Here is a 14,298-nt window from a genome sequence, read left to right on the forward strand (position 1 = left end):
TGTCATTACCACACCTTCAGTGTGGTAAGTGATGTGACGTATGATGTTGATCTAGTGATCTAGCCCACATCTCTATTGTGGTTGATCAGATCACCGTGTAACCACGTCTCTACACTGTTTAGTGCCAGGAGAACCCACTCAGGGACAATACCCCAGCTCATACGTCACTGTCAAAGCCATGACAGTTCCAGTCCTGTTTTGGCAACGAGTGGAACCACACCACACAGCGCTGTTCTGTACCGCAACAACACATCTCAGTTGTACATATTACCTCTATTACCTCTACTAACCTGTACCCACACATTGACTATTACCTCTACTAACCTGTACCCACACATTGACTATTACCTCTACTAACCTGTACCCCCACATTGACTATTACCTCTACTAACCTGTACCCACACATTGGATTCGGTACCGGTACCTCCTGTATTTTATACTTTAGTTTATTTAGTAAATATTTTTCTTAACTCTTATTTTTCTTAAAACTACATTGTTGGTTAAGGGCTTGTAAGTAAGCATTTCACGGTAAGGTCTACACCTGTTGTATTTGGCGCATGTGACAAATAACATTTGATTTGATTTGAGTTCAACTGTCATGTCTGACTAGGGACGATGCTTTGCTCTGTGGAGGCAGACACACTGAAACAGAGACAGGGTCCAGGAAGAGAGAACTGCCCCCCTTCCCTTCCTCCTTCCCCTCTCTCCCCCCCATCTCCATCTCTCTCCATCTCCCTCTCTCTCCATCTCCCTCTCTCTCCATCTTGCTGTGTTTGATAGAATACATTTAATGGAATGCAACAGACAGATAAAGGGGAAAGGATGGAGAGTGAAGAACAGACACATAGAAGAGCTGACTCTATCCCAGTGGATCTCTCCTCCTCTTCGTCTCAGCGTTCCTCTCCCACCTCCACGCTGGCCCCCAAATTATTCAATTTCTCCCAGACACCTCATCTCTCTGGGAGTCAGGGAAGCCATGGCCTCCCTCTCTCTTCATTCCTCTTCATCCCACACTGTCACTTAGGGAGGGTTTTTTCATGAGGGGAAGGTTTGTGACAGAATCTCTATGGGGAGTGTGTATGAGTATTATACAGGGTGTCATTGCCCCTTTCAGAGGCTTGTAGGAAATAACGTGCACACAGAGACACACACACACACACACACACACACACTGGTAAGATGACAGGATGTGAATGTCTTGATTTTCTCAGAAGATTAGTTTACCCCATGTAGAGCGTTTTCCATTTGAATTCACCACACTCAAATTTGTCTGAGTTTCTTTTGCAGTGCGGGAAGAGAATGAAAACAAAACAGAAAAACAGGTAAACAACTTAAACAGGTCCTGGGGCTGAGGATGTGAAGGACAATAGTATGTTCCACGCGCCATCTCCTCAGAAGTTGATATATTTGCTATGCTAATGTCACCCCTCTATACACAAAGACTGAACCAAAATACTGGTTCTCATCTCAAGTGTTGTTGCTGTACAATGTGTTTATCGTGAAAGACTACACCATTGATACCATGACCACAGCTTCACACCGCTGCCTGACAACTAGAGCAGTGTAGGCTACCACAGTGGACCATAGTGTTCTGTGGTGCAGCTCAGACAGACCCAGGTATGCCAAGCCAGACAGCTGTATGTATCCTGTATGTGGTGCATGCAGTCCCTAGACTGCATCTCTCTGAGCTGGCCAATCATTTTGCAGGAGGTTTTGGGAAGGGGCGGGGGGCTGGGGTGGGGAGGAGGTCTGCAGAGAGACCACTTGGTCCCCATTCTAATAACATGGAGCGCCACTCTGCACAGCGGGGACGCAACCAGAGACTGTCACTTGGACACCTAGATCAAATCCTGCCTCCACACTGTGGCACGCCATAATGAGCAAACTAAGAACTCCCCAGTCACCTACACACACATACAGAAATACATCCATAGTTCAGACACTCACTATAATATTCACACACTGTAGCATAGCTACAGCAGAGAACATAGACAAGGACTAACAAAGGAAATACCTTTCCTAATGTGAATGTACGAGGCTAACAAAGACACTGCTCAGTGCACTACTTGTCCAATCAAACAAAGCAGACACAGATCACACACTGAATGTTAGTGGTATGCCTCCATGGCTGCGTTTACACAGGCAGCCCAATTTGGATCTTTCTTTCACTAATTGGCCTTTTGAACAAACAGATCAGCTCTGAAAATGATCTGATGTGAAAAGATATCATATGATTGGTCAAAAGACCAATTAGGGAGAAAAATATCAGAATTGGGCTGCCTGTGTAAACGCCGCAGCCCATGTTCCCTGCTCTCTGTATCTCTGCTCTAAGACCCAAACCCCAGCTCCTACAGTACAGCATAGCTTTGGATGAGAATGCGCTTCCCTCAAATATTCAACACTTTCTGGATGTAGAGGGAGGGAGGAGGAGGCATCAACAAACAAACAAGCCAGAGGACAGAGACCCCTCCCCTCCACATCCCCTCCCATTCCAAACTGCTAACTGGAGTTAAATATTTACTAGTGCTAAAGGAAATAGTGTACACACATGCGAACAGAGGGGGAGCGCCTCTGTTAAATAGTGTAAAGATCAGCTATGCTGTCAGCGAATGACAGCAGACCACGGAGGGGTGAGTGCTAGTGTGGGGGGGAGGGAGGAGAGGCGGCTCTGAGGCACCTGGGGGAGACAAACAACAACACACAAAAAACAGCCAAGTCTCTGAAGTTTCCAGTAAAGGAATCTAGATCCGGCAGGCTGGGTCTAACAGCGCTGATCAGGGGCGAAGCATCACTTATTTACCAGCTTACGTCTGCACTATTTATGGGGCATTGGGGAGAGGCACAGATGAGGAGAGAAGAGAGGAGAGGAGCTGAGATGGGCTAAAATATGCATGGGGGCTGGTTCATATGGGACAAGGAGAGAGAGAAAGAGAAAGAGAGAGAGGGGGCATGAGAGACTGTTCTGAAAAGTGAGGAGCGTGGAGTAGGTGGCCATGAGGGAGAAGGGATGATGCAGTGACGTGTCCCCCCACAGGCCCCTGGGACAGCTGGAGGATTAACGGAGGGTTGCCCTGCCTGGGCCCTCAGAGGGCTGGGGTAGGGAGCCCCGAGCAGGGCACAGCCCAGACAGGCCAGCCAGCCTCCTCCATCCATTCAGACCTCATTAACACAAACACCTACACAACCAGCCTCACCACTAACCTCCACGACCAGCCCAGTTCATCTCCGCACTCAGACTACTGCATATCCCCAACTTAGAGCTGCTCCTCCTGGGGCAAAGCACAGGGGTGGGCTGGGGGGCTTGTGGGAGGGAAGGGTGAGGCAATGCCCAAACATGGAATAGGGCCAGTAAAAGCGAAGAAGGATACACCCTCAGGCCCATCAGAGGATGCTGCTGTGGCCATGTGAGTGTGGCGTTCCTATAGCTTGGTGATGGAGTGAGTGGTCCTCCCTAGAGGAAAATCACTTCTTTTAGACAGCGTGACCTGGTCAGAAGGGAGAGGTGTGGCCATACAGGATGGAATTAATGGAGGAAAAAGTGTGGAAAGGTGGAGATGAGCGAGATGGGGCCATGCCACACTGTGCGATCGGTTGGTGTTTATCTCTCGGTCGCCTGGCCTCGGGGTGAGGCAGACAGTGACCGACAGGGTTCAGCGCTCCTCCTGCTGCTAAATGGACTGACTGGCCATATGCCCACCACCGCCGGCCCTACATCACTGTCACGGCAAGGTGGGGGTGCCGGGTCCGGACTGGGGCTGGAGGGGTGGGGAGGGTGTGGGGACTCTGTGGGCTGGTCAGGAGATTTAGGTCACAGACCCAAAATGGAGCCATGGATATGATTTGGCCATTATGCTCACAGGCAGCTCACTCCTAGGGCTAGCATACCCACATAACCACTCCTCTACCAACCATCAGAGTGGAGGTGAGGTAGGCAGAACACATGAGGAAGAGAGGGGGTGAGGGAGGGAGAACACATGAGGAAGAGAGGGGGTGAGGGAGGGAGAACACATGAGGAAGAGAGGGGGTGAGAACACATGAGGAAGAGAGGGGGTGAGGGAGGGAGAACACATGAGGAAGAGAGGGGGAGAGGGAGGGTCTTTGGTAGTAGTACCAGGTGGCTGTGTGGGTCCATCCTCCAGCATGTGGCTCATAGCTCAGGATGATGGATCCAGCCAGGGGCAGGGCAAAATAACACTGACCACAGCTACCCACTGGACCCACTCTGGAGTGAGTTATACAGAGCTGGGCCCTCGATGATCTGTCTGGACTCTACTGACCCGACCCAGCCAGAACCCTGCCAGGACAGGGTGGGGGAGAGAAGGAGAGGGGAGGGGTGGCTGGATCCACATGTCTTTGCGTCTGCATGTACATCTACAGTGTGTCAGCGTCTACAGTGGTTAAAACAGATAGTGTGTATAAGTACAGTACCAGTCAAAAGTTACTATTTTCTACATTCTAGAATAATAGTGAAGACATCAAAACTATGAATAACACATATGGAATCATGTAGTTAACAAAAAAGTGTTAAACAATTCAAAATATGCCTTGATGACAGCTTTGCACACTCTTGGCATTCTCACAACCATCTTCATGAGGAATGTTTTTCCAACAGAGGTGTGTTTTGGGTCATTGTCCTGCTGAAAAACAAATGATAGTCCCACTAAGCGCAAACCAGATGGGATGGCGTATCGCTGCAGAATGCTGAGGTAGCCATGCTAGTTAAGTGTGCCTTGAATTCTAAATAAATCACTGACAGTGTCACCAGCAAAGCACCCCCACACCATCACACCTCCTCCTCCATGCTTTATGGTGGGAACCACACATGCAGAGATCATCCGTTCACCTACTCTGCGTCTCACAAAGACACGGCGGTTGGAACCAAAAATCTCAAATTTTGACTCATCAGACCAAAGGACAGATTTCCACCGGTCTAATGTCCATTGCTTGTGTTTCTTGGCCCAAGCAAGTCTCTTCTTATTGGTGTCCTTTAGTAGTTGTTTCTTTGCAGCAATTCAACCATGAAGGCCTGATTCACGCAGTCTCCTCTGAACAGTTGATGTTGAGATGTGTCTGTTACTTGAACTCTGTGAAGCATTTATTTGGGCTGCAATTTCTGAGGCTGGTAACTCTAATGAACTTATCTTCTGCAGCAGTGGTAACTCTGGGTCTTCCTTTCCTGTGGCGGTCCTCATGAGAGCCAGTTTCATCATAGCGCTTGATGGTTTTTGCAACTGCACTTGAAGAAACTTTCAAAGTACTTGAAATGTTCCGGATTGACTGACCTTCATGTCTTAAAGTAATGATGGACTGTCATTTCTCTTTGCTTATTTGAGCTGGTCTTGCCATAATATGGACTTGGTCTTTTACCAAATAGGGCTATCTTCTGTATACCACCCCTACCTTGTTACAACACAACTGATTGGCTCAAACGCATTAAGAAGGAAAGACATTCCACAAATTAACAAGGCACACCTGTTAATTGAAATGCATTCCAGGTGACTACCTCATTAAGCTGGTTGAGAGAATGCCAAGAGTGTGCAAAGCTGTCATCAAGGCAAAGGGTGGCTACTTTGAAGAATCTAAAATCTAAAATATATTTTGATTTGTTTAACACTTTTTTGGTTACTACATGATTCCATATGTGTTATTTCATAGGTTTGATGTCTTCACTATTATTCTACAATGTAGAAAATAGTAAAAATAAAGAAAAACCCTTGAATGAGTAGGTGTGTCCAAACTTTTGACTGGTACTGAATATTTACATTTACATCATTTTGCAGAATATGTAGGTGTGGTCGTACTACAGGTAAGTACACTATACATATAAAAGTATGTGGACACCCCTTCAAATTAGTGGATTCGGTTATTTCAGCCACAGCCGTTGCTGACAGGTGTATAAAATCGAGCACACAGCCATGCAATCTCCATAGACAAACATTGGCAGTAGAATGGCCTTACTGAAGAGCTCAGTTACTTTCAACATGGCACCATCATAGGATGACACCTTTCCAACAAGTCAGTTTGTCAAATTTCTGCCCTGCTAGAGCTGCCCCGGTCAACTGTTACTGTGAAGTGGAAATGTCTAGAAGCAACAACGGCTCAGCCGCGAAGTGGTAGGCCTCACAAGCTCATAGAACGGGACCGCCGAGTGCTGAAGCGCCTAGGTTGCAACACTCACTACCGAGTTCCAAACTGCTTCTGGAAGCAACGTCAGCACAATAACTGTTCGTAGAGAGCTTCATGAAATGGGTTTCCATGGCCAAGCAGCCGCACACAAGCCTAAGATCACCATGCGCAATGCCAAGCGTTGGCTGGAGTGGTGTAAAGCTCGCCGCCATTGGACTCTGTAGCAGTGGGCACTGACCTCAACCCCGTCGAACACCTTTGGGATGAATTGGAACGCAGACTGCGAGCCAGGCCTAATTGCCCAATATCAGTGCCGACCTCACTAATGGTTGTGGCTGAATGGAAGCGAGACCCAGCAGCAATGTTCCAACATCTAGTGGAAACCTTCCCAGAAGAGTGGAGGCTGTTATAGCAGCAAAGGGGGGACCAACTCCATATTAATGCCCATGATTTTGGAATGAGATGTTCGACGAGCAGGTGTCCACATACCTTTGGTCGTGTATGTGGTAGTGGTAGCCCAGCTAAATGATGGCCTCTCACTATGCTAATCAAATGGATTCCTGTAAGTGTATGTATGAATGAGAGGAGGAGTGTGTGTGCTTGTGTCAGGGGAAGTGTGTGTGTGTGTGTGTGTGTGTGTGTGTGTGTGTGTGCACCTGAGAGCCCAGCAGGAGAGCTGATTGATTAGCAATGGACTGGAGTCTAATCGTTACTGCCCATAAGGAAGCTACTCATTTACTCTGCTAATAATTTCCTTATTAATTATCAACCATACCACGAAACACATTCAGCTATACCCTGACATAACAGCCTGTTTAAGACTGGAATGGTATCCTGGTAGTGAAGACCATAAACAGAGGTGGACAAAAATATTGTTTTATAAAAAATTCTGCTAAGATACTCAGGAGTCCATTAGAAGCAATTAATCTTGAAGTCATCTCTTATGATTTTAGATCATGTTAATTGACCGTTGGCCAGCAAAATATTCTGTATGGTGCTGAGAGATGCCATCACTCTCTGTTGTTTTGAAGTAAGCGTTGCGTTAGTGTACTGACCTGGAGCTCAGTCTGGAAGAAGAACTTCTGTGGACACTGGGAGCAGTCGTAGATCTTGTCCTCCTGACCGTGGACGGCAAAGATATGCTGCTGCAGCTTATTGGCCTGGACAAAGGCTGGAGGAGGGGAGAAGGAGGAGGATAGGTTAGGTTAGATGATTGGTCAGACTGGAGATAAGTTATGCTATCCAGATAACTAGGTTATTGAATACAATTTTGCGAGGGAAAAGGGAAAGGTTTCAAGTCTCGCTCTCTCTGTGTGCAAATACTGAGGCAAGAGACAAAGCCATACTAGTTGCACTAAAACAACAACTTCAAAAGCGTCAATACAAATAAAGACCCCTCTCATATGAGCATCAGTGGATGAAGCGCCATCAGAGCCACTACGGGGATGAGAGGAGAGATGGAGAGATGGGGGAGACAGCATGCAGACTACACTATCCCCTACAGACCTTGTGATATTTATCAATAAATTATCCTCCATTCCTCTGTTTTTTAATTTTCGCTCCTGTGTTTTTTTCCCCTTCTGTTTTGTTTCAGTAAACTTAAGTTTGCTGTGTGAGTGGTGAGTCTGAATTATTAACCCTCCCCAAAGGAGCAGCACCCCCTAACTTATTCATAACCCGCACAGGAATAGAGTTAAACTTTAAAAAAGTGCTGTGTACCTGTGGGGGAAGGGGGGGGGGGGACATATCTACTGAGAGGAACAGAGAAGAGAGACAAGGGGGGCTGCTACATGGTCTGAGTTTACAGTAAGTCTTATGATGCAGACAGACAAACAGAATCAGGTAGCAAGGGATTGGGATGTCCAATTACTAGAGAAACAGATAGATAGAGAAACATACTAAAACAGACAAAGAAATACAGAGACAAACAGAAAGATGACAATGGATAAAGACGGACACAAAATGGCATCTCAGCTGCGGTCAGCCATATCTGTATTTCAGTGGCAATAATGATTTCTGATTCCCAGAGGGGAGCCAGAGGTCCAATGTGACTTTCAGCCTGCTGCCTGTAGAGCCCTGGCTGCTTAACTCTGAGGACACGTACAGAGGGCCCCTAAACCGTCCAGACGGCCACAGAGGATTAGCCGCCCTCCTCTTTCAAACTGCTCTTTATTCTCTGACCTCTCAGGGCCTTTCTGATCTGGGGCACAGCAGACACAGGGGACCACGGCCAAGCCTGAAGGACCTTGAGCCGCTCTGCTCGGCCTGCTAGTCTCGGCTAGTCTCAGTGTTACGCCTGACCAGCCCTGTGACTGTGCATGTGCTGTGCCTGAATCAAGCCAACTGTGGCTGGGCTAGTCTCTGTGCTACGCCTGGCCCGGCCCTGGCCCTGTGCTTTACTCTGTGGCTGTGCCTGTGACTGAGTAGAGCTGACTGTATGAGTCTTAGCCACTCAGGGGGGACGACTCACCAGGTTGCACCATGGGTAAATCAGCTCTAATTAACTTTCCCATCAGCACAGCTGGACTCTTAAAGGACCAGACTTCTCAGTCTCAGAAGCACAGAGTTGACCTCTGTTGAATGGCTCTGCTAGGTCTACTGCGGCTTGGCTATTTGTCATAATATTTTCACTATCTCGCACCCTGATTCCGATGTCTGGAGTGAGTTTTTTCTATCTTGGCTAATTCTTTACTACATGTCTTTCCTGAGATACTCCATGTCAGGTCTTCCCTCCAGCCCAACCCACCTCCTACTGAACTGATCATTAATACAGTTCAATTAAGTAGTGGAGGAGGACTGTGTTTTACCACAGGAGGGGGTATAGGGTGGAAGGTATGGAGAGACAGACTAGATGGAGGAGTGGAGAAGGAGAGGTTAGGTGAAGAATGTATCAGGGTCCGTGCATTGGCATCTCTGCCATTCTATGGGTGAGATGTTATTCTATGTATGTGAAAGGGCAACAATGTGTGGGGGCCTGCGGATCGAGTGGATCATGTGTTCAAATTGTCTCTATGTTAATGTCGGTCAGACACTGAAGCACCTTGAATGCCCTCCACCTGGCTCCCCTCTGAGGCCCCGCCCCGCCCCCTCACCTGTGAAGCAGACGGGACACTTGAAGGTGCCACCCATGCCCTCGAAACTGTGCTCGATCAGGTGACACAGGAGCTTGGCCGGAGAGTCAAACATCTGGTTACACAGCTTGCACTCGTGATTGATACCTTCCTCTGTAAAAGAAGAGCACACCATACAACAAGGAGGGTCAGAGAGTGAAGGCGGGAGAAACACATTATACACACAAAATGAAAAGTGTAAGTTCATGTACAGGTAATTGTGTGTATAGGTAAGTATAGCCGGTTCAATTCAATCATTGCCTTTTTCCCGTCTGCAGCATATAGCAAAGCTCCAACACATGCCTTGGCCACACTGTCCCTGACATAGAGCCCAGTGAGAGAGATACAATGATCCTACATTAACATGTCTAGGCTGAATCCTACTGAGAAAGCTCTCTCTCTCTCTCTCTCTCTCTCTCTCTCTCTCTCTCTCTCTCTCTCTCTCTCTCTCTCTCTCTCTCTCTCTCTCTCTCTCTCTCTCTCTCTCTCTCTCTCTCTCTCTCTCTCTCTCTCTCTCTCTCTCTCTCTCTCTCTCTCTCTCTCTCTCTCTCTCTCTCTCTCTCTCTCTCTCTCTCTCTCTCTCTCTCTCTCTCTCTCTCTCTCTCTCTCTCTCTCTCTCTCTCTCTCTCTCTCTCTCTCTCTCTCTCTCTCTCTCTCTCTCTCTCTCTCTCTCTCTCTCTCTCTCTCTCTTCTTCTCTCTCTCTCTCTCTCTCTCCTCTCTCTCTCTCTCAAAATCTGGCCTGTGTGACCGGCCCGCTCCCCCTCCTCCCCAGTGCCTCTTCTCTCCCGGCCGGTAATTGCCTGCCACCCCCAGTGGTCTGGGCTATGTGCCCTCCCCCTGCTCGCCGCTCTATTTTAAGCCTGCATGAATGACATCAGCGGCCCCCTCCGCCGTGGGACAGATGAAAGGTGGGCGTTGGGTCCTGGCTGGGCGCCTCCGCTCCTGTCTTATCGGCCGAGCGCCACACAGGACCGAGCCGCGCCCGTCCCCGTGCCATCAGATTGCCTCCACTGCGCCCCAATCGCTGCCCCTCACCAAACCCCGAACCGTGGAAGACACCGCTGCCGGTCCCTGTCCTCCCTCAAGGCAGCCTCCCAGTCTACCCCGCTGTCCCACCGCAGACAGCGTCCCCCATGCCCCGAGGTGTCCCGCTGCTCAGCAACAGGGGCACGCAGAGTTAATAAAGTCTTCAATCAAACATCCCTAACACCCCCCTGACCTCCACACCTCACCCCACCAACACCCCCCATACCAAACCCACATCCACTGACTCCAATCTCCTCTCCGTCTCAAAGGCCTGCACAAGGGTGCCTTAATCCCTGTCTGAATGGCTAGGGGAAGGAGGTGGGGGTGGGGCTGGGTGAGGACGGGGCTTAGGAGGATTGGCAAGGGAACTCCTTTGGTCTGCCCCTCCCCGCTGCTGCTTCCTCAAAGACATCACGTTTGGGTGGGATGCCTTTCTGTCCCAAACCACACTGAGATGGTTGTTGATTACCATTTAAAATATTAAATTGTGTCAAGATTGAAGCAGCAGGTGAATCTTCCCAGGAACCCAGAGACACACACAGAGAGTGAGAAGAGAGGGAATAAACCATACAGTGACAACCACAACACGACCAACAGCACCAACTGACCCATAGAATACTGATCTACAAACACCAACTGACAATAGATCTAGCATACTGCATACGGGTCCAAAAGTGAAAAATAAGTTGAAATAAGGGTTATGTATGAGTTAAACATTGGGAGAATTCTGGCAAACTATGAGAGAGAGAGAGCTGAGTTCAGTACAGAGAGCAGGGGGATAATTGGGCTGTCCGCCGGGCCAAGGGCGCAGAGCGTTTGTATGTGTGGGTCCTATGAAAGTGGTGTATTTTCTATGACAAATACAGTTGTTTTGATCAGTGAGTGGGGAGTGCACTCTGTCTGTTCTTCCTTTCAGTGCACAGAGGGAGGGCTGGTGGGCCGAGCTCTATCAGACACAAAGCGGGCTGGGTTGGGCGGGCTGTGTGTGTGGGGGGGGAACCATGGCGAGATGACAGGACCCTGGAACGTCCTGCCGGCCAGCTTTGTGTCTGAGAGAGCATTTGATCCGTGAGGCAGCCACACCGCCCCTACCCAGGGAGGAATGCGCTGGGGCAGGTTGGGAGGGAGGGAGGGCAGAGGTTTGGTGAAGGTGAGTCCTGGGAGTTTCACTAAACTAGCACACAAAGCCAAACAGTACTCAACTTGTACAGAGCTTATAGCATACTAATTACGCTATGACATATTAAGAATACATACTGTCCTGCTATACAAATCACTGATGCAGACTATCATGAATAAACACAATCCCTATTAGTGTGTAACCCTTCTTTTTTTCACTACATGACCATTACAATTAGAATGATTGATTAATGACAAGGAAGAGGTTCCAGACTTGGCCTGTTAGAAGAGTGTATGGCTGTTTGGTACTAGCAGCCCCATAGAGGAGTCATCAGTATGGCAGCAGAGAGAGGTTAATTAAGCAATAAGGCCCGAGGAGGTGTGGTATATGGCCAATATACCACAGCTACGGGCTGTTCTTCTGCACGACGCAACGCGGAGTGCCTGGACATAGCCCTTAGCCGTGGTATATTTGCCATATATCACAAACCCCAGAGGAGCCTTATTGCTATTATAAACTGGTTACCAATGTAATTAGAGCAATAAAACGAAACGATTTGTCATACCCGTGGTATACGGTCTGATATACCATGGCTTTCAGCCAATCATAATTCAGGGCTCAAACCACCCAGTTTATAAATAGCTACAACACATCTCATCCTTTCAAGGCCTCACTTCAGCTATCTGCACCACAGATCAGACACAGAGAACAGGACGAAAGAGAAGGAAAAACAGACTGATCTGTTAAGACGCTTGATCGGTATGCAGAGTGAAGAGTGGAAGAGGAGAGAGGAAGTGCGTGAGAGAGGGAGGGAGACAGAGAGAGAAAGAGGGGAGAGAGAATATTTAACTGATTGAGAGGGGGAAAAACCTTCCCCACCTCCTAAGGTATGCACAATCTTAATTGAGAAACGGCATGACGCCGCCACACACACGCAGAATTACTGATGAGGGCTTGCCAGGACACTAATGGGAAAAAGAGAGAGGGAGTGAGACAGGGAGAGAGAGAGAGAGCGAGGAGCGACAAAGACAGTGTGAGATAGCAGGGGGACGCAAGAGTGAGGAAGACATAGGGGTGAAGAAAGTGATGGAGGACCAAAATATCGATACAGTTACATATCGGGATATTATTTCTGCTGATATATCGTATCACTTTGACAATATAGCAATATTATTTTTGCGCTAGTTGGCTGTACCTGCACCAAACTCCAGTATTTTTCCTTCATAGCTTGTTCTCCATCTTATTTTTAAATAGAGAGCCAATTTGTTTTCAGCACTTATTTCCGTGACTGATCAAAACTCGTTTTCTCATGGCTCTCTCTTGTCCCTCTGCAGCAGACATATGGTGAGCAATGTGTTTGGAACATTGAATCACAATAAAATCACAGTATCGAATCGCAATACATATATAATTGTGAGAATCTTGAGAATCGCAATACATATCATATTGGCATCTAAGTATCGTGATTATATCGTATCGTGAGGTCCATGGCAATTCCCAGCCCTAGAAGAAAGAGAGGGATACACTGAAAGAAAGCGGGTAAAGGATTACAGTCTAAGGTGGATGGAGAGATGGAGGGCCTTGCAGCGATGGAGAGGAAAGGTGTGAAGTGAAGGAAAGAAAACACTATTTATGTATTATTCCTAAACTGTTATTCCACCAACTGAACAGGAGTCTTATCCTGTACAAACACTGCTGCGGTACGGCGGGCCGGCTGCCTCTGTTGCTGCTTAGCCAATGTGCTTCCAGCTAATTGACCAGGGGGAGCCAGGTGGAGCCCTGACTCGCAGCCCTCCCCGGGGATAGTCCCATCTACACAGGCGCACCCTTCCTCCCACTCCAGCTCCCCCTCAGCTCCCCTCCCCCACAACCCCCTGCAGCGCGCACTGGCACACAAATTATCTCCTTGGCTGTGAGCTGGCCTTCCCCAGGGCCCCGGCCCCCTCCCCTCACCCTGCAGCCTGCAGCCTGGCCTGGCGATTGATGGCAAGGATGGCGGGAGAGATACCAGGGGAGAGCAGAGTGAGGGAGGGGGGGGGGGAGGACTGTGTGGTTGAGGGGGCGAAAGGGAGTAGAGGTGCTGGGCTCCTCTAGGGGGCTAGCTCAAGGTGTGTTGCCATGGAAACACAGAGAGAGGGGAGGGAGAAATCGAGGCATGCTGAGCTTGACCCATGGTAGTGGGGGCAGCAATGTGGGCCAGAGTATACACACAGGCACGCACACACACACACACACACCCTGCTGCAGAGCTGTAGGCGTCCCAAGAGCTCTCCACCTCTACTCTCCATCTCAGACACACACACCCATATACACACAGCAGCATACACACACACACACAAATACGTAAACACACACACACACACTGCTGCAATGCTGAGATGATCCCTGGAGCTCCTAACACCCACACATATACAGACTATTTCACTCGCCTTCACTCAATCTCTCTCTGACACAAACGTCTTGCTTACACACAAACTCTCTGTATGCCACTTCTCTGTCATAGCTATTCGCTACTCTTCTATCACCAGTTTACTGACTCTGCCAGTGACCATGCCTCTCTCCATCCTTCTCTCCCTTCAACTCCCTCTGTCTTTCCTTTCCTCTCCCTCTCCTTCTCCCTCTTTCCTGGCCACGGCCCTGGTTCACACGTTTCCTATTATCTGCAGTAAATATTTCCGGAGCGCGCTCTCCGTCTGCCAAGCGTGATGGAGTCTCCAGCTCCAGATATTTTTGGCAGACGTGGATGGCATATGGAGCTGACCAGCTTGGAATCTCCTATCAGATTACATCACAGTAGGATGCTGGATCTCACCACCCCGTAGAAACCGACCTTCATGCAAACACACAAACAAACAAACAAACTCTCCTTCCAAAGCACACTAGCCACTCGTCGCTCCACTCCTCACTCCATTTCC

General features: G+C 48.7%; 1 protein-coding gene across 1 annotated transcript in view; it reads right to left on the reverse strand.

Annotated features, from left to right (window-relative positions):
* The window catches only part of LOC311137424 (zinc finger protein 423), a gene marked incomplete at its 5' end in the record, with an annotated part of 131,441 nt that overhangs the window by 7,294 nt on the left and 109,849 nt on the right, over nt 1-14,298 (reverse strand). The window contains 2 exons of the mRNA XM_084171914.1: nt 7,182-7,297; nt 9,219-9,350. Of these exons, the coding sequence (XP_084028040.1) occupies nt 7,182-7,297; nt 9,219-9,350 (248 nt within the window). The remainder of the gene's footprint in view (nt 1-7,181; nt 7,298-9,218; nt 9,351-14,298) is intronic.

Source organism: Coregonus lavaretus (genome assembly GCF_964263955.1).
Source record: "Coregonus lavaretus genome assembly, chromosome: 11".
In the NCBI taxonomy this organism is placed as follows: Eukaryota; Metazoa; Chordata; class Actinopteri; order Salmoniformes; family Salmonidae; genus Coregonus; species Coregonus lavaretus.